Source organism: Oryza brachyantha, chromosome 1 (assembly GCF_000231095.2).
Source record: "Oryza brachyantha chromosome 1, ObraRS2, whole genome shotgun sequence".
NCBI classification, from domain to species: Eukaryota; Viridiplantae; Streptophyta; class Magnoliopsida; order Poales; family Poaceae; genus Oryza; species Oryza brachyantha.
This window is the reverse complement of record NC_023163.2, coordinates 7,187,501-7,209,324: the sequence shown is the minus strand read 5'-3', so window position 1 is coordinate 7,209,324 and position 21,824 is coordinate 7,187,501. Positions and strand designations below refer to the sequence as shown.

At 39.6% G+C, this 21,824-nt stretch overlaps 4 protein-coding genes across 5 annotated transcripts; 2 read left to right on the top strand and 2 right to left on the bottom strand.

Annotated features, from left to right (window-relative positions):
• Positions 1-776: 776 nt before the first annotated feature.
• On the top strand, positions 777-4,806 carry LOC102705572 (hydroxymethylglutaryl-CoA lyase, mitochondrial-like). 2 transcript variants are annotated; one of them, XM_040523223.1, is made up of 9 exons: positions 777-1,123; positions 1,267-1,278; positions 1,357-1,534; positions 1,667-1,846; positions 2,881-2,961; positions 3,045-3,208; positions 3,714-3,850; positions 4,192-4,307; positions 4,447-4,806. In XM_040523223.1, the coding sequence occupies exons 1-9, from the start codon at positions 873-875 to the stop codon at positions 4,696-4,698; spliced, it is 1,371 nt and encodes a 456-aa protein (XP_040379157.1). In that variant the 5' UTR covers positions 777-872; the 3' UTR covers positions 4,699-4,806. The 2 variants fall into 2 exon arrangements, with proteins under 2 accessions (XP_040379157.1, XP_040379160.1); XM_040523226.1 differs by lacking the exon at positions 1,267-1,278 and having other exon boundaries at positions 778-1,123.
• A 1,140-nt stretch (positions 4,807-5,946) lies between these two features.
• LOC102700669 (Holliday junction resolvase MOC1, chloroplastic-like) lies at positions 5,947-9,387 on the bottom strand. Its single transcript, XM_006645688.3, has 6 exons — positions 8,933-9,387; positions 8,743-8,848; positions 8,506-8,558; positions 8,030-8,161; positions 6,951-7,023; positions 5,947-6,418 (listed from the first exon to the last, which is right to left on the bottom strand). The coding sequence occupies exons 1-6, from the start codon at positions 9,341-9,343 to the stop codon at positions 6,342-6,344; spliced, it is 852 nt and encodes a 283-aa protein (XP_006645751.2). The 5' UTR covers positions 9,344-9,387; the 3' UTR covers positions 5,947-6,341.
• Positions 9,388-10,646: 1,259 nt separating this feature from the next.
• Positions 10,647-15,983, bottom strand: LOC102700390 (rhomboid-like protein 20). Its single transcript, XM_006645687.3, has 8 exons — positions 15,609-15,983; positions 15,387-15,487; positions 14,341-14,481; positions 13,830-13,896; positions 12,970-13,124; positions 12,783-12,884; positions 12,115-12,234; positions 10,647-11,213 (listed from the first exon to the last, which is right to left on the bottom strand). Exons 1-8 carry the CDS (start codon positions 15,631-15,633, stop codon positions 11,046-11,048), a joined length of 879 nt encoding a protein of 292 aa, XP_006645750.1. The 5' UTR covers positions 15,634-15,983; the 3' UTR covers positions 10,647-11,045.
• A 4,420-nt stretch (positions 15,984-20,403) lies between these two features.
• On the top strand, positions 20,404-21,303 carry LOC121056729 (protein MIZU-KUSSEI 1-like). Its single transcript, XM_040529991.1, has one exon. The coding sequence runs from the start codon at positions 20,404-20,406 to the stop codon at positions 21,301-21,303; it is 900 nt and encodes a 299-aa protein (XP_040385925.1).
• Positions 21,304-21,824: the final 521 nt, after the last annotated feature.

Here is a 21,824-nt window from a genome sequence, read left to right as displayed (position 1 = left end):
TTGATATTTACAACACCAAATTAGTTTTTGTTAAAATCAACATTGAGTATAGTTTTGTAGCATATTTAATTTGCGTTAAAAATATTATTATATATTTTTTACACTGGGTTAAACTCAAAACAGTTTTAACTAGAACCAATCCAAAGTGAAAGTACCTTAATTCTTAAACTTCCGAAAACGAGCTATTTAGATTCAATTTATTCGTTTGTTTATGTGCGATCATGACCATTGTTTTTGTCCTTAGCATATAACGATAAACCTAATAACATTATAATATTGTAAAATCAATTTTAAAGAAAAAAATCTACCACCCCTTATACTTATCAGACAATATTTGATTTTTTTAATCTTAAATTTTTAAATTTAGAGTTGATATCACTAAAATAAGTATATAAAAGTTTTTTTTCCATCGAGGTTTATTTTATAGTCTTATCTTTTATATCGCTAGGAATATATATATATATATATATAAAAGTTTTATTTATAAGTTATTTGTTTGCAAATATGCTATTTAATTTTGGGTCATGAAAAAGGCATACAATCAACCGCCCTACCCTTGTTACTTTTATGTTTTCAAACCATAATTATTTTGATGACGGCTAATGCTAGCCAAAGTTTAAAAAATTTAACCAGGTAGAGTCAATAGAATTATGTATTTAAATTTGATTCAAATTAATTAAACTATGTTGAATTACTAAGATTTTAGATTCGGATTCCACGTCAGAGCTGACCGAAGAAGCGAGCAGTGTCCAGACGCCACCGAACTCGCGTCTCCTCCCTTCCGCTGCACGGAAGCTTCTAGAAGCCCCTCCTCCTCTCTCCCTCCGGTCGAGGATGCCGCGCTGATCCGTGCCTCCGCGGCTGCTGCGAAAATGATGCCGGCCGCGTCCAGGGTCTGGTCGAGGCTCGCGTCGCCGTCTTCGCCCGCTTCGCCGCGCGCGCTGTCTTCCGCGGCGGCGGGGTCCGTCCTGCGGGGCTCTGGGATGCCGGCCCTGGACCTGGAGCGGTCGCCGGGTTCCCCCAGTGGCGGCGACGAGCGGCCCGGCCCCGAGAGTGGGCGTCCCGCGGCCGGTGCGCCGCGGCCGCGGCCGATGCCGTGCTCTTCTTCGGGCGATGCTGCGTCGTGAGTCTCCCTCGGCGTTCTTAATCTTCTGATTCTGTTGTGCTCACACCTTATCTGAATAGGCTAATGCGCTCTGATTAAAAATGTTTCGCCTAAAAATGATGATCGAGATTCTAGCTTCCATGACCATCATTCACTCACAGAGTCACAGTGAGGTTCTCACATCAAAATTGTGCCCTTTATTTCGGTTTTTTTTTCCTCCTATGAGCTAAATTTCGTGTTTGTGATGATAGGGAAGAGTATCCCTGCACAAGACTAATTTATCAAAGGCATCCAGCACCACATCGGTCCAAGTTATTATCTGGGGAGAACCGCCAAGTTATCTATGCAAATGGTTTTTCACGGAATCAGCAGAACTACAGATATTTTTCGTACTCTTCCGGCCAACGGAATACAGGAATTGGTAACAAGGTGGGTAGGCATATGTTCAGCCTAACAATAAGTGCAACTTTTTTTTTTTTGAAAGGAAAAGTGCAACCTCTTCTTGTTATAGAGTAATTATTTTCCTCTGAATTTATTGACTGGAGACAACATGTTTACCAGATTGTACAGGATCTTCCAAGGAATGTAAAAATTGTGGAAGTTGGCCCACGAGATGGGTTACAGAATGAAAAAAACATAGTGCCGACACATGTAAAGATTGAGCTCATACACAGACTGGCATCCTCTGGATTATCAGTAGTTGAGGCAACAAGTTTTGTCTCTCCAAAATGGGTACCACAGGTAACTTTTTTAATAAGAGCATTTAGCATTTGCTTCTTACACCTATCTTGGTAGTCTCAAATATCACAATCCCCCCATTTGTGTTCTCTATAATGTTTATTTGATCCATGATTTTTTTGAAGGACCTTACTGTTTTATAATTTTAAGAGAAGTTGTGCTATCTATGCTACAAATACAATGCACTTCTGAATCACGGAACAGCCATAGTTTTACGTATGGTTATTTCCTTAACATGATCTGCTTATGCCCAGATGTATGATGCAGTTGCTTGTAGCATTAGAATAACTAATGTCATACGTTCCTTCCAAAGTACTACCTCTGTATTTTAATAGATGACGCCGTTGATTTTATTGCACAATTTAACCATTCGTCTTATTTAAAAAGCTTAGTAATTATCATTTATTTTGCTGTGGCTGGATTTATTACCAAATGTGTTTTAATTATAACTTAAATTTTTACATATTTGCACATTATTTTTGAATAAGACGGATGGTCGAACGCATGACAAAAGGTCAACGGCGTCATCTATTAAAATATGGAGGGAGTATAAAATTCTGTTGTTTCTTTTATTAAAAGCCTAAGGAAGTTGGCGACATTATGTGCTTAGAATGGTTATTTGAGTAATACACTTACAATATAAGGGGACACATGCATACTTTTAGAAGTAACTAAATAAATAGATGAGATGTAGCAAAAATGGCACACAGAGTCACAGACTGCATATTTAACCTAGAAATATGATACACAGACCTAAGCAGTGTTTTACTACTCCAAGGTCCAGTCAAGGTTAATTTATAATGGACTGACAAGCAAAACTGAAAAAGTTAGGAGTCTCAATAATACTTTGCTAAACTTGATTCATCGCCCTTTTGTTTCCAAACAGTCTGGTTGTATGTGTATATTGCCTCCTTTCTACCTCTTGTGCTTACCATTATTTTTCTATAATTTAGTTTTTCTTCCGTTTAGTCGTCAGTTTATTTACCCACCAAATATTCACCATTTTGTTGCTCATAGTTTGTTGTTTGCAATTGTAGTTAGCTGATGCCAAGGATGTGATGGAAGTAGTCCGGAATATTGAAGGTGTGTGCCTTCCTGTATTGACCCCAAATCTTAAGGTAACATATTTTGATTCAGATAACCTTGGAGTCCATAGCTCTGTTTGCCTCATTAAACATTTATTCTGACCATTGGTAATCAGGGATTTGAGGGAGCTATTGCAGCAGGTGCTAAGGAAGTTGCAGTATTTGCATCAGCTTCTGAAGCATTTTCCAAGTCAAACATAAACTGCACGATCAAAGAAAGCCTTGCTCGCTATAATGATGTTGCTCTTGCAGCAAAAGAGCAAAAAATCCCCATGAGAGGGTGAGTTATGTTACATTGTATTTCAAGTTTAATTTTTACATTTGCAATTCTTGGGTGTGTGTGTGTGTGTGGAATAATGATGAGCAAGTAATTTAGATTTGATTTATTCTGTTAGATTACCAACCAGTCTACCTGTTGTATCTGGCATCGGTTCACTAGCTAGTCTAGTGTATATTTATCTTTTTCTGACTGGTAGTCCAGTTTGCCAGAGTTCTATTCCAGGATAAACCTGTATAAATAACTTATACAAAATATTATGTGTTAATTAGCAGCTCATTACATAATATATAGTAAATACTAAACAAGGGTCAAACATAAACTGGAAAGCCTTCACCTACTTGGGTTGGCCCAATGACGTGCACAAAACTGATTAATACAACTATCATTTGGTTAGAACTTAGAAGAGAGATGTGAATATAATCAGTTACTGAACTTATCATTGTCTTCAATAATGGTTTTGGTGCAACATATTGATATCTTGTTCCTTTACTTGACAAGAATATAGGTATGTTTCTTGTGTGGTTGGATGCCCAGTAGAAGGGTACGTGCCACTGTCAAACGTAGCTCATGTGGCCAAAGAGCTTTATGACATGGGGTGCTATGAGGTTTCACTTGGTGATACAATAGGCGTTGGTACCCCAGGTGATGTTCATATTGCCTAATTTCCACTTTTGTTTGTTCTTTATTATCTGGGCTAATTCAGCTGCTGCCAGACATTAGTTCATGGCATTTCTTAAACAAAAAATATTTGTTCTTAATGCATCATGATAAAATAATTTCTCAGTTCTTGTCAACTCTTACAAAAACATCACATAAAAGGAAAAAAAAATCATTGCAAACCATGTAATTTATATGAATGCCATTGGCTTCCTTTTTTCACATAATAGTTTTTATTTACTAGCTTCGGATTTATTACTCCAGCCCCATGATACCATACTAGCCTTTTGAGGGTTTTTAACACTTCGCTTCTTCCGTCTATCCAGGCACCGTTGTTCCAATGCTTGAGGCTGTTATGGCCGTCGTTCCCAAGGAGAAGCTTGCTGTCCATTTCCATGACACCTACGGCCAATCGCTTTCAAATATCCTCATCTCTCTCCAGGTAATGATCCAGATACTAAGAAAATCATTACTCAGACCGAAACGGTCATGAACTTTGCAACAAGAAAAAAAAAAAGCATATATGCAGTTGATCATGTGTTCTGCTTTCATACCAACGGTTACTGTTTGCTTCCAATCAGATGGGTGTCAGCGTCGTGGACTCCTCGGTAGCGGGCCTCGGAGGCTGCCCATACGCCAAGGGTGCCTCCGGGAATGTGGCGACGGAGGACGTCGTGTACATGCTGAACGGACTGGGGATTGAGACCAACGTCGACCTGGGCAAGGTGATGGCCGCCGGTGAGTTCATCTGTAACCATCTGGGGCGCCAGTCTGGGTCCAAGGCGGCTATCGCTCTGACCGGCAAGGTTACCGCCAACGTCTCCAAACTGTGAGGTACATTGGAATTTGTACGATGAATAACCGGCCAGTAAAGATGGCTGTAGAACATACAATCTGTACTATAAATAAATGGAGGAATGGTGGATTGTTGAAGAACTTCAGCTTGATGTTTCAGTTGGCACATGAAACTCAATATGATATATAGCCAAAGGTCTCTTAAGACCTAGTTAGCAGAAATCAAGAAAAAAATAGTGTATTATTTTCTGCTACAACCTCTGTCCAAGAATATAAGAACATTTGGGCTTTTTGTGGTTGAGAATTTGAGATGGAAAAGTACACGGCAAAATTAAACGAGTGAATTTGAGATGGAAAAGTACACGGCAAAATTAGATGAGAAATAAGTAAAAAAATGTCTTCATATTCTTGGACTAAGGCTGTGTTCGGTAGGAGGGGGGAAGGATTTAGTTATCCGGCGCAAAAAACGTAGTAATAGATTAGTACATGCTTAATTAATTATTAAAAATATAAAATAGATTAATATGATTTTTTAAAACAACTTTTCTATTGAAAATTTTCATAAAACATGTACCTTTTAACCATTCGAAAGATGCGCTCAGAAAACGAGGAAGATTAGATAACTTAGGGGGTGTTTGGATCCCCAAGACTTTTTTTAAGTCTCCGTCACATCGAATATTTGGATACTAATTAGAAGTATTAAATGTAGATTATTAATAAAACTCACCTCATATTCTGGACTATTTCGCGAGACGAATCTATTGAGCCTAATTAGTCCATAATTAGTGAATATGATGCTGCAGCAAACATTTGCTAATCGTGGCTTAATTAGGCTTAAAAAATTGTCTAATAAAATACTCCCTCCGTTTCATAATGTAAGACATTTTAACATGCTTAGATTCATCTATTAACCAATGTATATTGTTTATATATATATATATCTAGATTCATTGATATCTATATGTATATGGATTTAGGATATGCTAGAACGTCTTATATTATGAAACGGAGGTAACGAAGATGAAACGGAGGTAACGGAGATAGTAGCATTTATTTATGCAATTAGTTTTGTTATCGGTTTATATTTAATACTCATAATTAACGTCCAAACATCCGATGTGATAAAATACTTAAAAAATCTCTGAATCTAAACAGTCCCTTATTGGGTGGCCGAACACGGTCTAAGATGTTCTTATATTTCTGGATAGAGAATATGACGTTTTTACACGACTTGCTCGATAATGCACTTGAACAGCTGGAAAATATTTAGAAAGAATGGGGCGGTATATTTCGGGTGCAATAACCGATGATGTCATAAATACAACGGAATGGATGAAGATGATACAATTGACAGTCGGCGCATATACAGAAATAATCATAAAATTAGAACGAGAGCTACAATCTCAATATTTCTCAATCATCCAAAAGAAAAAGAAAAGGGTAATCATCGGTGCCCTTACAATTTCAAATCAAACGTTTAAAATTGCAGATCTCATTTACACTAGCTAGGTAAACACAATGGTACATCGCTAATGAGTTCCTGAAAGTTGGAACTGACTGGTGCACTCAGCCTCAGGGTTTACTTCAATTATGTACTTAATGGAGCCCATAAGGCAAAAAATATTTGCACCAGTCCATCGAATAAAATCAGTCAGTCAAGCTCCCTATATAAGAGTCGCCGTCATGTTTTACTAAACACTCCTGATGGCAGAACAAGACCTTTTCCGTAGGCCGCTAACAAAAGAGCCTCTGCTCTCCCTGCATTAAGCGTCATAACGTTGAATTATAGAAGGAATATATATCATCCACTCTCATGGGCGCTTGAAAATGGATTAAAGCTTTCATTCAAAGAAAAAGGAAAATGGATTAAAGCTAACTATGCTACACATAACTTATTTAACTCATCCATGTAGGTCACAAATTCTAACACAGACAAGTAAAAGAACCTGCCAATTTGATGCAAAGTACCCGATAATAGTATAATACACAGTGCACGCTAAGAGTGTGAAGCATAGGCCGTTTGAATTTGCTTTGATGTTGTGCGTTATATTGTCTCTGACATATAAATCGCTTGTTTATTCATGTGTATCAGTCAAAGTTTCATTCAAATGTTCAGCTGAACTAGCGGAAACAAAACAAGACGAGATAATGATCTATTCGTTATAAATAGATACAGTGAACTGAAAAATCATCTTGTTGCAATGAAAAGATCATTCATATTAGGAGGTGTGCTTAAGACCAAATGTGCGTGACGTAGGTAGTAACGGTGTCACAGTAGTAAGATATGTACCATGATGTTTCTTCCTATTCAGGGAGAGAGCCTTGTCTGGGAACAAGATTGAAGCAGCTTGCCTGCTATCATCCTGTTATAAGTCATAAAAGCGGGTAAGGAGTAAAGGGCTACATATTAGAAAATTAGAATAAGTTAATATTCTAGTTAAGTAGCTAACACTGACCGTATTTATTTATTGACAATGAAATTTCGTTAGATCAGGAATTGGTAGGACATAGATCAAAAGCAAACAGCAGATATCTTATTGAGATATGAAGGAGTTGGTTTTCAGATATTTATTAGATGAACTTGCGTATAGGGCATGTTTCAGTGCTCTTCTAAAAATGACAAAGTACTGAACTCTAAAAGTGGACTGAATGCCTAATTTGTGACCATGCGCTACTGCACTACCAATAACTGTATAGAAATTCCCTTGTTTACACTACAGGGAGAAAAAAGAAACAGAAACTTCAGCCCTGCCATGGTGCCCATATAGAAAAACAGGAAGACAGACAGACACGTGTTATCCTCATAGCCCTAGTAATGGAGTGAGACCTCAATCGTGTCCCATGTTCTTGTTAAACTCCATTAAACCGAACCTCTATCATGTACTTCAGCACTAAGCCATCTCCCACCCACATCTCCATATTGGCCTCATTATGTCTATGTTGTACAGTGTGCTAATTGTAGTTACACCTTTGGCCACGTTCGGCGGTGGGAGAGATATGGTAAGTTATCCGACGCGGAAAACATGGTAATAAATTAGTACATGAGTAATTAATTATTAATATAAAGAAATATAAAATAGATTAATATGATTTTTTAAAACAACTTTCCTATGGAAAATTTTTGCAAAAAATACACCGTTTAGTAGTTCAGGAAGCGTGCGCGTAGAAAACAAGGGAACATGGATAAGTTAACTAGCTAGCTGAACGGGGCCTTTGTTATGTAACTAATTTGGATGCCTTGTTATATATTTTGCAAAATCTATCTGATACCTCCAGATTAACAGATAACCAGCTCTAATAGAGCTTGTACAACCAAAGAGTCATAAAGCAACTTTATGTTCCATACTTCTATATGACAGATTGACAAACCTTAGGTGATCCACTTCGTGTTAGCCCAAAATAAGCCTTCCAGGTCTGTGATGCAACTGGAACAACCGAAAAACCAGATGAAACTAGAGCAGCAATCCACAGGCCATACGAAAAACCTGTACTCCACCATCCCTATATGACGACCAAAAAATATCACCAAAAGAACAGAAAATTATTGCTAAAATTCACATTGCACAACATGGTGTGAACATATTCAAAGTATGAACTAATTTCATATCAGTATGATTGCTTTAGTGTAACTCTAGCTTCAGGAAGATGATATCTCAAACTGTGAAGGACAAATTATTTCTATTCTATTTGATAGATTTTCAGCCAATGCAATTGTATATACATCGTCAGTAAAAGAATACACAGGACAGGATAGCCATTCGCACAATTTCTCCAATAATCAATGCACGGGGCATTATTTTGAATGATCTATTAAATGGATTAAATGTGAGGAAAGAACAGAGTACCAGTTTTCCATCAGTTGGAAATGGGCTTGACTTCTCAATATATGCCGTAGTTCCTGCAAGAAAGCCAAAACCGACGACAATCTCATGATTAGAAACAATGGTGTTGTCCACATAATGCATATCTAAAAGAAGAATGTGGTAATTATAAATGACAATAATGAGTTAATTGTCAATATGAGCGATCATAATGGCTCTATCCCCTGCGCGAAGCAAACCAGCAGCACCAAGAATGCATACCAGGAGGCGCTTCGAGGCCACGGAGCAGCTCGATGATGGATTTGGTGTCCAGGCGCTTCCGGATGACCTCCGACACCACTATGTGCACGAACGGGTTATCAAAAACCTGCAAGATATGGACGCCATCGCTCAAGCACACAGAAATGCGAGCCCTACTGGAGCAACACGCCCGCCCTGCGGCCGGCCATACCTGCGAGGACCCGTCGGGCGAGAGGACGGCGATCGCGCCGCCCGTGTCGGGATCGATCCCAATCGCCCAGCCGGAGGAGGCCGCGGCGGCGGCCCCATCGTCGACGGGGAGCAGCGAGAGGGATGCCAGCCAGGGGTCCCCCGTACCGGCGTCCGCCAGGAGCTTCGCCCGTGCCCTGGCCCTGGCCTTAGCCCTAGCGGGGGACCTGGAGGGCGCCGACGCTGCCGCCGCGGCGGGAGCGGGAGCGGGCACGCGCCGGCGGCAGCTTCGGGAGCGGAAGGACGGGGCGAAGAAGGCGGCGGCATCATCCCAGTGCAGGGTGGAGCGGCGCAGGGCGGTGGAGCGGAGGGCGTTCATGTGGTCCTGGCTGCCGGAGGGAGGGGGAGTGGCGGCGGCGGCGGCGGCGGCCATAATTCGAAGGGAAATGGCGGAGACGGAAGAAGTGGGGAGGAGGGGTTTTGAGGGGGATAAGGCGTCAGAGGACGCACAACGGAGGAGCGTTTGCTAACGAAACTCCAGTTTTTGTCAAAAAAAAAAAACAAAAAAACAAAAAAAACAAAAAGAAACTCCAGTTTAGGGGGTGTTTGGTTGATGAAAGAAAATTTTTAGATATCATTTGACCAGATGTCGGAAGGGGTTTTCGGACATGAATGAAAAAATGAATTTCACGGCTGGCATGTAAACCGCGAGACGAATCTTTTGAGCCTAATTAATTCGTCATTAGAACACATGAGTTACTGTAGCACTTATGACTAATCACGTACTAATTAGGCTCAAAAGATTTGTCTCACGATTTCTTACATAAATATACAATTAGTTTTTCATTTTAGCTATATTTAATACTTTATTAAGATCTCCAAAGATTTGATGTGATATTTTTGTGTAAAAATTTTTGGGAACTAAACAACCTTTTATTTGTTTCGTGTCACATAATAAGTGCAGTATATCTCTGATTTTCAAATTTATTCAAAAAAATGAGTTTACAGATTAGTGGTCTCATAAATCACTTCATATTCAAATTTCTATCTACTTTATTTCTACCTACTCTTCACCTCATATAATCTCATTATTTAATAAAAGGACATTTAAATCATTTTCTGTTTTGTAACTAATTTAACTCTACGGTACTATAAATGCACTCATGTATTAGGGCAGTGGGAGTAGTAGATATTATTAGCTTCAGAGGGAGTTGTAGATATTATTAGCTTCATTAAAAAATTAATAAAACTCACATTATATTCGATGTTTTTTGTGATGTGATTCTGTGTAATTGCTGTGGTGAAAAATAAAATGTGCATGTATAAATGAAGAATAAATTGCAAAAAAAACATAGTTATTTTAGCAAAACTAAAATAGTAACAAATGTTTCTTTTCATAAAATTGTAACTTTGACCAATTGTATGTATGGTATATAGGCCCAACACTTTTTAACGAATAAAGTTATAGGTTTATGATAAAATCATACTACGCTTTATCATACTACACATATTATTAAATGTTAAGCCGAGATTACAGAAAACTAATCATTTTGATAATATAGTTATAATTATATAAAAATTTACCCATAAAAATGAATTGTTAGTAAATTGTACGTCAGCAGTGGAGCGCATTGAACGGCACACTCCCCAGTGCCTTCCATTGGAAGAATAGCTAGATATCCCTCCGTGTATACGGGGAAAGAAAATGGTGGGTAAAACGGTGAAACTAGCATGAACTGAAACTGATTTGTGCGTTGATGAATTGGTACTAGAACTAATCCAAGGCACAGATTTCTGAAGAATTTTACACTATGATTCCAATGTTTATATATCATCTACTCCGTATCTTTCCTACAAACCGAAATTGGAATTATACATTGTAAGGTGAGATATTTAAATATTGACATGATAACCCGTTAACTACAGAAAATGTTTGCTAAGCTGACAGCTAGTAAGAGCCGAGTTGAACTTCTCATCAAATGATGATAGCAGCGGCAAGTGATTAAATTAACAGAGCGCCATTCACCGCCAGTCTGCTGCCCAATGCACGGGGATGGCAGCATGTTGCCTCCTCATCTTATAAATATCACCAATTTTTCCCGCGATGTTTTTCAGGGAAGTCGCATTAAGTTGGATCAACGAGTCTGTGCTTCAAGGAGGATGTTCGTCGCCGCATTGATGTCATTTCTAGCTCGCATTAGCGCCTGTCTTGCAGCATTTCCATCAAAGCCCATCGAAACCAGCATAGCGATTGAAGATTCAGGGGGCTCCCCGACGGGAGCGAATCCAGAAAGTGGATTGTTCTATATCAAATAGACAAGAATCAAGATGTAAGCATACAGTCATTGGTTTCTTCAGGGAAGCGCTTAGAAAGTCAGCATTGATAGAGGTCTCATGCCTTGTAAGTTATATAAACTATAAAATCAATTGGCGCATATGGGACCCACACATCAGTGCCTGTGACGGGCACTGCCATTTGGGCAGAGGATCCTTAGCCAAAATCAATGGGCTTTGGGCTTCCATAACAACAGTAACATATACGAAACATCAAAACACATCAAAATGAGGCCTGTAACTTAAGTACGAACTTTAAGAACAATGTGGACCAAGGATGATCGTCAGTCATACTGAGAATTTTGTGTTCGTAACTGGACTTGTCTTAATCTTATTGATGATTACATATAATAGTATGAGTATTTGATCTATCCATGTTCACTTCAGTTATTACGGATTTTTAACCACATAGATGGAAGGCTCACAAAACATCATAATTTCCCAGTGAAGTAGTCATTTTTCTCTTATCAAAGTGAAAGTGGTCATTGATCAGGGGCTGTTTGGTTGGATGCCCCAATATGCCACGCCACACTTTAGGCTGCCACACCAAGTTAGTCATGTCTTTGTTTCATTACTTCGATTGTGGCTTGCCACACTTCTTCTAGCATCTTAGCCCATATATCATAGACTTAAAATGTTGCCTCACTTTGCCACAATTGTGGCCAACAATTTGTTAGCCACAAAAAGTGTGGCAAACCACACTTTCCTAAGATGAGTTGTGGCATTGTTAGGCACTAACCAAACAACCTCGAAAACATGCACATATGGCAGCTAAGAATGTGAAAAACGAGTCCAGATGAAAAGATATATTTATCCAGGGATCAAATGCACAAAAAATCAAACTCCAAAATTAGCTTATCAAAAGCTAACCTGTATAGCACGCCCTGTATGAGAAGTCAAGTTTCCAACCAGACTCCTGGAGGACCGAGATGAACCTCCCGAAGAAGGTGCAAAAAACCTTGCAAAAAATGATGCAATAATCTGTGGCATCTGTACAACAAGCATGAACAGTTAGAAGAGCAGACAGGAAAATATGCATGTTTTGAGGCTTTGGTAAAAATAAGTCTAAATTCAACGAAATAATAATAATAGTAATAATAATAAAGCTCATATTCTAACTCCAGCCTGATATTATTTGGTCCAATTGATTCCATATCACATTTCACTTTAATTCTGCCAGCATCGGCCAATACAGGCTTTAAACCTATCAGGTGCGTGCTATTCTTTCTTTTGAAAAGATTATCTGATATTTAACAATCATAGGTGGAGCAGGTAATGACTAACTCCAGCCCAATATTACTTGGTTCAATTGATTCCATATCATATTGCACTGGCAGCACTGAGATTTAAAAAGAACACTTCTGATACCATGACTGACTTGTGACTACAATAGTTCTAATATGACATTTACATATTATTTCAAGCAACCAGACATTACCAGAAAAACCCAATAAGGTAAAACATAACAGAAGATAATTTTAGTGGTACTAATGTAACAAGAAAAAATAATATAATATGAATGAGAGAAGTTACATAACCTTTATCCTGCGGATGCCAAGCACATTGAGACGATAGAGAGAACCAGCGATCAGACCACAAATGCCAGGAATAAGGGAACGCTTCCCAGAAGATAAAAGCAGCTGCCAAGAGTAATAGGAAAGTTGTGACAATGAAATGTATAGGTGTAAATGATAGATAAAGATCCATTTCTGAAAAACAACTAACCTGCAGACCAGCTAGGTATATGAATGATTTATCAGTGAAGTTAACACCAAAAATACGAAACCGTGATGTGACCGGAATGTCAAGAAAGAATGGAATGAATGAGGCAAATATAAGGCCATAAGGTCCAGATGCAAGAGTGCTGAGGTAGTTTGTATCTGAAGAAAAAGGAACATCAAAAGAATCTCAATGATGACATACAGAAAATTCAATGTTTAGGCACAAAACCATGACAAAATGCACGTTCAATAAATTACAAACACTCAAGAAAACAATGCTCATAATTCAACAGCTAAGCTCATGAAAAATAATCATAACAAAGAGAAGGAAACTAACATCAGAATTGAGCTTAATATTTCATCGACCATTATAAAATGGTGAAGAACAATAAATCAAGAGTTCTAATCTATAGCATAATATGACTAGAAACAATGTTTTGGAACAACAGTCTTAGTATGTGATGACATATAATGAAGCTCTCTAGGTAGCAACTATCTAACTTGAATTCACAATGTATTGAACCAATAAATATGTACTTGCTTGTGATTTGCACCAAATGGTGCATTGCTTTCTAGTTCATCGGTTGGGGTGCTGGTATTTATCAAAAATCAGCCTACAAACTACTCAGCTAGGCTCTCAACTATATTGTTTTAAGGTCTATATATTGGCATTCTTATCTAGGCAACACAACCAACAGTTTCCCGAAAATCCAAATTATAACAGTTGCAGAAAGCAGGAAAATGGAAAGTATGTTAGGTATACAAGCACCATTCAGAACTACTTTAGGAAAAAAAATTAAAAATAACTGATTTTCTTACAATTCACCAGACGATGCTAGTCAGAAATTTGTCTCATTAACATACCTTTTAGGAGAACCAACGATAGGATCTCAAGAAGCAATGACACTGCGATAGTAAATAAACTAAAGACCTGCAAAATATATTTCAAAATCAATTATATCATGATCTCTTACTAGTAAGTTGTTTGAACAACTATCTGTTCTTATTTCAATGCAAGTTACAAAACTAATATAATCCTGCATAAATGCATTATAAATTTATATGGGCCTAAAACTGAGTTGATTCCATGCTTATGTTCATGACTGACATATTTACACTTCAGAAGCATTGCACCAAGGTTCGTGGGGTAATTATATGAAACAACAATGAGCAACTTTAAAGTTCAGGGTGCTAGATGATTAAGTTCTCAAGTTCTGTGCAGGTTCAGATGCAACTTACTCCTCATATAACAGATAATGTTTATCAATCTTCATTTCCCAGTAAAGAATTGATAGTATTCTTTCTACCATACTATTACTGTTGTTTATCAATCATCATTTCACAGCAGAGAGAACTACAAGACTGAGGTACCTACCGAGTATTTGTTAGAGCCTATCTGCCTCTCGAAAACACGGAAATAATAGAGAAGGTACATTCCAAACAGTAGCTCCGGTGTTGACTGAAAGGCAAACCCAGAAGTAAATATCCTCCACAGACGGAAGTTTTTGACAATCCCCTGAAATAACAGAAATTATTGATTTATACATAAAATTTTAAAAAAAAAACCTATCATAGCACAGATGCAGCGCAACATGAGTTTTGCATTAAAGAAGCAGGTAGCAAAGGATAGGTAATCACAAGAATAATTTAACAGTGGTGCAGCTAACAGACACATGAGAAATACATATTAGCTACTATCCGGAGTTAACCATCACTGTAACTATAAGGTCTACAGTGTACAGTGCACATAAATGGTTAAACATATAAATGGCATGGTGCAACCCAAATGCCATGTTTGCCAACTTATCAGCATAAAATCGTGTCCTACCTATTGGTAAGTAAAATTTTAACTTGTAGTGTACTGTTCAAAAATGTCCAAAAAAACATATGATATTCTATCTACGTCATAATATCAATTACAACAGTGATGAAACATCTATGCGTGCTAGTTGGTCAGAAGATGTTCTTTTTCTTATTTTGGGGCACAACAGGGCTGTCTACAGATACTTCCTAGATTGAGTCCTAAGTCGATCTATATATTTTGCTTCCATTTTTAAGTTGCCCAGAGCCATACCACCGAACAGAACATCATCCCTAACAGCTGAACCATGTCTACCCACAACTACCGGCCATCAATAAGCACCAGATAATGAGCAATAGTCAAACTCCAGATTAAATCAAAATCTGCAATCTGACATCAGTTGGAATAACATTATTGCAAATTGCATCCATTGTTTCCCTATTAAAAAGAACGGAATCAGGCACATCAACACCTACTATTCGGCGATGGTGGATTCATGAATCAGGGCACACCACAATTAATGAAAAAGTGGGTCACTCGCGGGTAGAGCACGAACGCTCACGGAACCCTGGCACGAAACCTATCGAGATCCGGCGTCGACCGGGGATGGCTGTGCTGACCTGGTAGGAGAGACCGAGGGCGCGTGCGCGGCGCTGGGCGCTGAAGACGACGGAGAGGAGGCCGCTGGCGAGGACGACGGCCCGCGTCACCGGCGCGTTCTCTGCAAGCGAAACAAACAAACGGCATGGGGGGGCGGTGGCAGTCAGAACACTAACGAAAAGGCGCCCAATTCCGGTCGATTCCGTGGAATCCGAGGAGATAGGGAGAGGGGCGGGGCTTACGGAATCCGGAGACGCCGCCCTGCATCGCTCCTCTCCTCCCCTCCCCTCCCCTCCCCTCCCCTCCGGGTTGGCTGGACACGGAGGCACCCCCCTCCCTCTCTCTCCCCGCGCGGTCGCCGCCTCCTCTTCCCCCGCGGGTTCCCGTCTACTCGAACGCCTCTCTCGGCCGCTCCGGCCAAAGGAGCGGAGGCCCGGGTGGGAGTTGGCGGCGGCGGCGGACGGAGGTCGGGGGGAGGAGAGAGAGGGTGAGATAGGCGTGGCGTGTTTTGCGAGGCGGCGGCGGAAGGAAATCGTTGACGGTGGAGGGTGGTTGGAGGCTTGGAGCTTTGGACTCTCCTCCTCCTCCGGTGTGGAACTTTCTAGGCTCTCTTCGCATCAGCTTTCTACGCGCGTTCAGATCATATCATCGTAGTCTGAAACTAGGGCAGGTTAACTTGGATTTTACCGAATTTTAATATGGTAGCAAAATAAACATACGGGTCATATGTTTCTGTTTTCATAGAAAAAATCAAATGGTATATATATATATATATATATATATATATATATATATATATATTCTTAGCTATACAAATGCATAGTTTGAAAAAGAAACTATGATAAATAACTCCAAATTTACATTGAAGATTTAAATTTTCGCTTATACGTATAAGCACAAACGAAAAGTGCCACTCCTACCCTACCAAAATTTAGTATTTCTAAAAGTTTCTTTTTATACAAAACAATAGTAAAATTTGGTAATGCTGCAAACTAACCATATCTAAGACCGTCTAAAATTGGTAACACGAAAATTTAGAAGATTCGACGGTACAGCAAGGTAAATATGCATTTAGATTAAATTAAAACCTCACATCACTTTTGCAAAGTTTAATAATACTTTTGAGCTTAGTTTGTATTAACAATTGTCTATTGAAACGTGTCAATGTGATAATGTGAAGCATGCTATCTCAACACCTCATCATTTCCATGCAACAATATATCGACCAGATATTTGCTTAATTTTTTTTCAAAGTGTGCTCTTTACAGGTAAGAGATACACTCAGCAGTGAACTTTATAAGGCAAGAACAGCTCTAACAGAAGTGTGAGGCTACCACTATGTATTTCATTGCTCATCTCCGTATCCATAGACAGACCATTTGGATTTTGGATAGGATATGAGTAAATAATAATTACTCATTTGAATTTTCGGTATAGATAGGTGTATTATTCATTTTTACTTGTTTTATTTATACATATTTAGTAGATATAAACTCGGATCTAAAATTTGAAACTCGTGCTCATATAACAAAAGTGTGTTAAAATTGACTAAAATTTGAAGGAGTGATTTGTTATGCGAAAGAGCAACTTTATATAAATTTTGGTTTATTTTTACAAGTGGGACCTAGAAATGTTCATTTTCTTACCCATTAGATTATGCATACTCATTTGTTAGTACTCATCACTTTGGATAATATATTTGAAAATGGGTATGGATGGCAATCATGAGGCAACGGGAAAATGCTATGTATACGACTTAACCATTCGATTTAAGTACAATCTAATTATCTAATTGATCAACGGCTATAGTGTCACTCATTTGATTCTCTTTATCTAATCAATAGATACACTATTTCATTCGTACGCATACAGTATAATTGGCTTTTACATGCAGTGGGATGGGACGGAGGCAACGCAGGAGAATTCAACCATCGTAGGCCTTTTTGCGCTAGCATAAATGGCATGTTCCCTCACTTCCTCGATAGTTGCACCGATCTACCACAGAGTCAAGTTCATCACACGGTTTGGGAAGGAAGAAGGTCGGATTAGGTATGCTTGAGATTAATTTTTGGTGTTTTAGGAGTCTAAACTCGATGTTTCGTGTGCAAACAATAAATATTTCTAGTGTGATTTAATTGTGTTTTAGTATTTTTTTATATTTGATTTTATGAAATTTTGTTGACGTTTCAATGGCTATAACACAATGTTTCACACGCACTTGAATATTTCAACTATGATTTAACTGTGTTTTATTTTTCCAATTTATTTTTGATGCCGCACTCTATGTCAGCGAGTAGCCTGATTGTTTTTTAAAGTAAATTTCACAAAACAATATATATTTGGACCAAACCATCACAAAACTACCAATTAAGAGTGTGCATCACAAAAGTATAGATTAAGCACCGATTTCTTTACAAAATTATAGAAATAAGATATTCTATCAAAAAGTTACATATTTAACATTAATTTTATCACAAAATTACAACTGTGTAACTAAAAAACAGTAGTGTGATATTTTAAATCTATAGTTCTATATATAATACCTTAAATCTATTGTTTTGTTTTAAAATTTAGTGCTAAACTTATAGTTATGATGCATATCCTTAAATATGTAGTTTTTGATAGTTTGATGAAAGTACCTATAGTTTTGTGAAAGTTACTCTTTGGTTTACATTGTACAAACAAGTGTTATTGTGGATCGACGATCAAATTGCCGATGGGCAACTGCCTAAAGCTGCTTTTGTGATGAAGGAAAAGGGGGAAGCTCTCCTCTTTTCCCATGATTTTTGCAAAAAAAGTTCCGTTACTTTAAAAACCATATTAATCTATTTTTTAAATTTACGATGCTAATACTTAATTTACTTTTTACTAATAAGACACCTTCTTTTTATATGAGCATTGTCATCTTTTCTTTTTATATGAGCATTGTCATCTTTTCTTTTTATATGAGCATTGTCATCTTTTTGTTCTTCCCTGACTGAAAAGCTAATCATAAATTTGCTTGAAGTCATGTTGGTGAAAGTTTAAGTTAGCTGTTAGTTATAAAATGAGTGGAGGGAGAGCACATTATTTTTTTTCCTGAATTAAAAGAAATGGTTATTGGTGCAGGGTTTACCTTGTCCCCTATCCAACCAAAACTCAGATACGAGTAATATGCTAGGTGTGATTGAAAGGTGCATGTTGCACATAGGCAATAAAGATGGTTTTAGGGGTCCCTAATCATTTCATGGAATGTAAGATATGTAGGTAGTCAAGATGAACTTCATCCTTGAAAGACAAATAGGAAGCCAATATAAACTTTACCATGACAAAGTATGTTCGAAGACAAAATGAATTGTACACGGGCAAGTTATCTCTCAAAGGGTGAATTCGACCCATGACAAAACAAAATGTACCATCTACGCTATTGAAGATGAATTAATATACCTCCAAGACATCTGGGAACAAGCAATCAACTCATGAAGTATGCAAAGATATTAACTAAGTTACCATTATACCCTCTTATGTATTTCAAATGCTATAAAATCCCAGCATTTCCACCTACAACAGATATTACATTATAAGGAATATTACGGTGGTATTTGAATATTCCATGGTTGAATTCATATTCTATTAGAATAGACAGAAAAAGTTGTGTTCCTACCTATTCCCCTTATCAGCGGCCGAGGACCATGGTGGCAAGGTATGACACTCGACAGACCTTGCTGATGTTATCGAACGCCCCTTCCTCTCTTTTGAATAATTAATTACTAATAAATATTATTATAGTTTTTACTCTTGATAATGAGTTATCTGATTGAAATCAATTTCTTTTGTTCTTTGTAGTTTTTTTTCACCCACTTATCATATATAGCGTAATCGTGCTATGCAACATGTTTTACCCTCCACTCTCCTAATTGTTTTTTATTCATGTTTTAGCAATTGGGAACCTTGATATTACAACACTAACCATCACTATATGTCAAACAAAAAAAAGACTAACCATCGCTATTAATTACATCTTCACTACACTATAAATATCAACTGTTTTCTTCATTTCATGAGCATTTTTAACGTACTTTATCTTTATAGTACTAAAAACTGCAGAAATTGTTGTGTAACTTGATTTAAACTCACATATCAAATTGTGTATACGGTGCATCTCTCCATTTTGCTATAAATTGGTTGTAATTATGGCGGCCAGCAGGAAGACGCCATACGATGGTGATGGATGAGAAAGTGCTTTGTCACAGCTTATTTTCAATCCATTGTTCGTCACTTTACTTCATAGTTCATGAACTAAGATCACAATAATGGCCATGTGTGCAAGACGACATTATATAGTGTAACCATGTCTCACTTGCTCATATTTGTAAAACAGAAGTGAACATAATTAAATTTGTAGCGTCACATTGACGCTACTTTAGCTATATAGTCATGTCGTTTTGCTTATGCTTATATTTATTTGTAGGGTTTCTTAGCAACAAAAAAAGATATGGATAATTTTTTATGTGTTTATAATGATTTAAAATCAAATATTGTAAAATAAACTATGAAAAAATACAAAATTAACTTTAAAATTATAGTGATTTAAAATCAAATGTTGTAAAATAAACTAGAGAAAAACACAAAATTAACTTTAAAATTATAGTGATTTAAAATCAAATGTTGTAAAATAAAAAAACTTTAAAATTAACTTTAAAATTAAATTCTGGTATGTAAATATAAGCATAACCGAAACCACAGCTGCTTGCTAGCTTTCTTTCATCGTTTTCAGTTTTTTCAGTTCGAAACTGACGTCAAAACTAACACTCGCCGGCCTCCTAGTTTCGTGCAAGGCCATTAGTAGCCGCCCAAACCTACGCACGCGCGCACGCACGCGCGCCGGTGCTGTTTCCTCTCCAGTTAAGGCGTCGCCTCCTCAGCCGCACGTCGCTTTCCTCTCCTGCATGCCCACCGCCGCCGACGCCGGCGCCGCGCCATTCCCTTCCAAGACCAGATCTCGCCGCCGGCGCCGCGTGCGCTGCCCTGGAGGAAGCGTCGACGACCGACCACCACATGACACAGCCTCCCCGCCGACCCGCCGCCACCGAGACCGCCTTCCTCGGCGCCGCGTCCACCCCGAGCCCGCGGCCCGCGCCGACCACCCCGCTCCCGGACGTCCCGCCGTTCCTGCACGGCCCCTCCACCCCGCTGCCGCCGCCGCTCCCGCCCCCGACGGCGTCGCAGAAGCAGCCGAGCCACCAGGACTCCAGCAAGCACCGGTCGCGGCCCGCGCGGTTCGTGCGGTCGGTGCGCGCCGCGTTCCGGTCGTTCCCGATCCTCCCGGCGCCGTCCTGCCGGGGGCTCCCCTCGCTGCCGCACCTCCCGGGCCTCCACCACGGCGGCGCGGGCGGCGCCGTCAGGAACCACTTCCACGGCTCCACCCGCACCACGGGGACGCTCTACGGCCACCGCCGCGCGCGCATCACCATCGCCTTCCACGACAGCCCCGGCAGCCCCCCGGCGCTGCTGCTGGAGATCGGCGTCCCCACCTCCAAGTTCATCCAGGACGTGAGCGCCGCGGGCATGGTGCGCGTCACGCTCGAGTGCGACAAGCAGCAGCCCCCGCCGCCGCACCCGCACCCGCACCCGGCGGCCGGGGATCCGCTGCCGCGGCGGCTGCTGGACGAGCCGGTCTGGTCGGCCGAGGTGAACGGCGAGAGCGTGGGTTACGCGGCGCGGCGGGAGGCGACGGAGGCGGACGAGCGGGTGATGCGGCTGCTGTACGCCACGTCCATGGGTGCCGGCGTGCTCCCCGCCGCCGGCGACCCGGCGCCGGCGGACGGCGAGGTGACGTACATGCGCGCGCACTTCGACCGCGTGGTGGGGTCCAAGGACGCCGAGACGTACTACATGCACAACCCGGAGGGGTCCGCCACCGGGCCGGAGCTCACCATCTTCTTCATTAGGACATGATCAATCTAATTAAATTAATTAGGTTTTTCTTCTCCTTTTCCTTTTTCTCCTCTTGGATCTCATATTGTTCTTGTTTGATATGTGTGCTACTCTCATCCCAAACATGTGTCTCTTCACCATGTATGTCTATTAGTATCATTGGATTAGCCTAGATTGCATGACAAAAAATGGTGTAGAGAAATGAATGATATATACACTAGATTAAAATGTTCAAATGAAACAATCTCAGCTGTGTTTAATTTGCATATGTAAGGGAGGTGGGTTTCCTCTCATTTTATGCATGTCACCAGCAAAACCGCTGCGGTTTAGATGATTGCATGGTGATCGAATTGAGATCCCGCACAATCCCAACTACAACTGCATGTAATCTCAGCCATTTATTTTCCCAATGAAAGGCTATGAAAAACCGCTGCGGTTTCCATAATTCCATGCTACACTAAATCTACATTGATTTTCTCTGATGAACAGTACCATAGAATTTTTAGACCCTTGGATTTGCATCAAACTAACATCAGGGCACG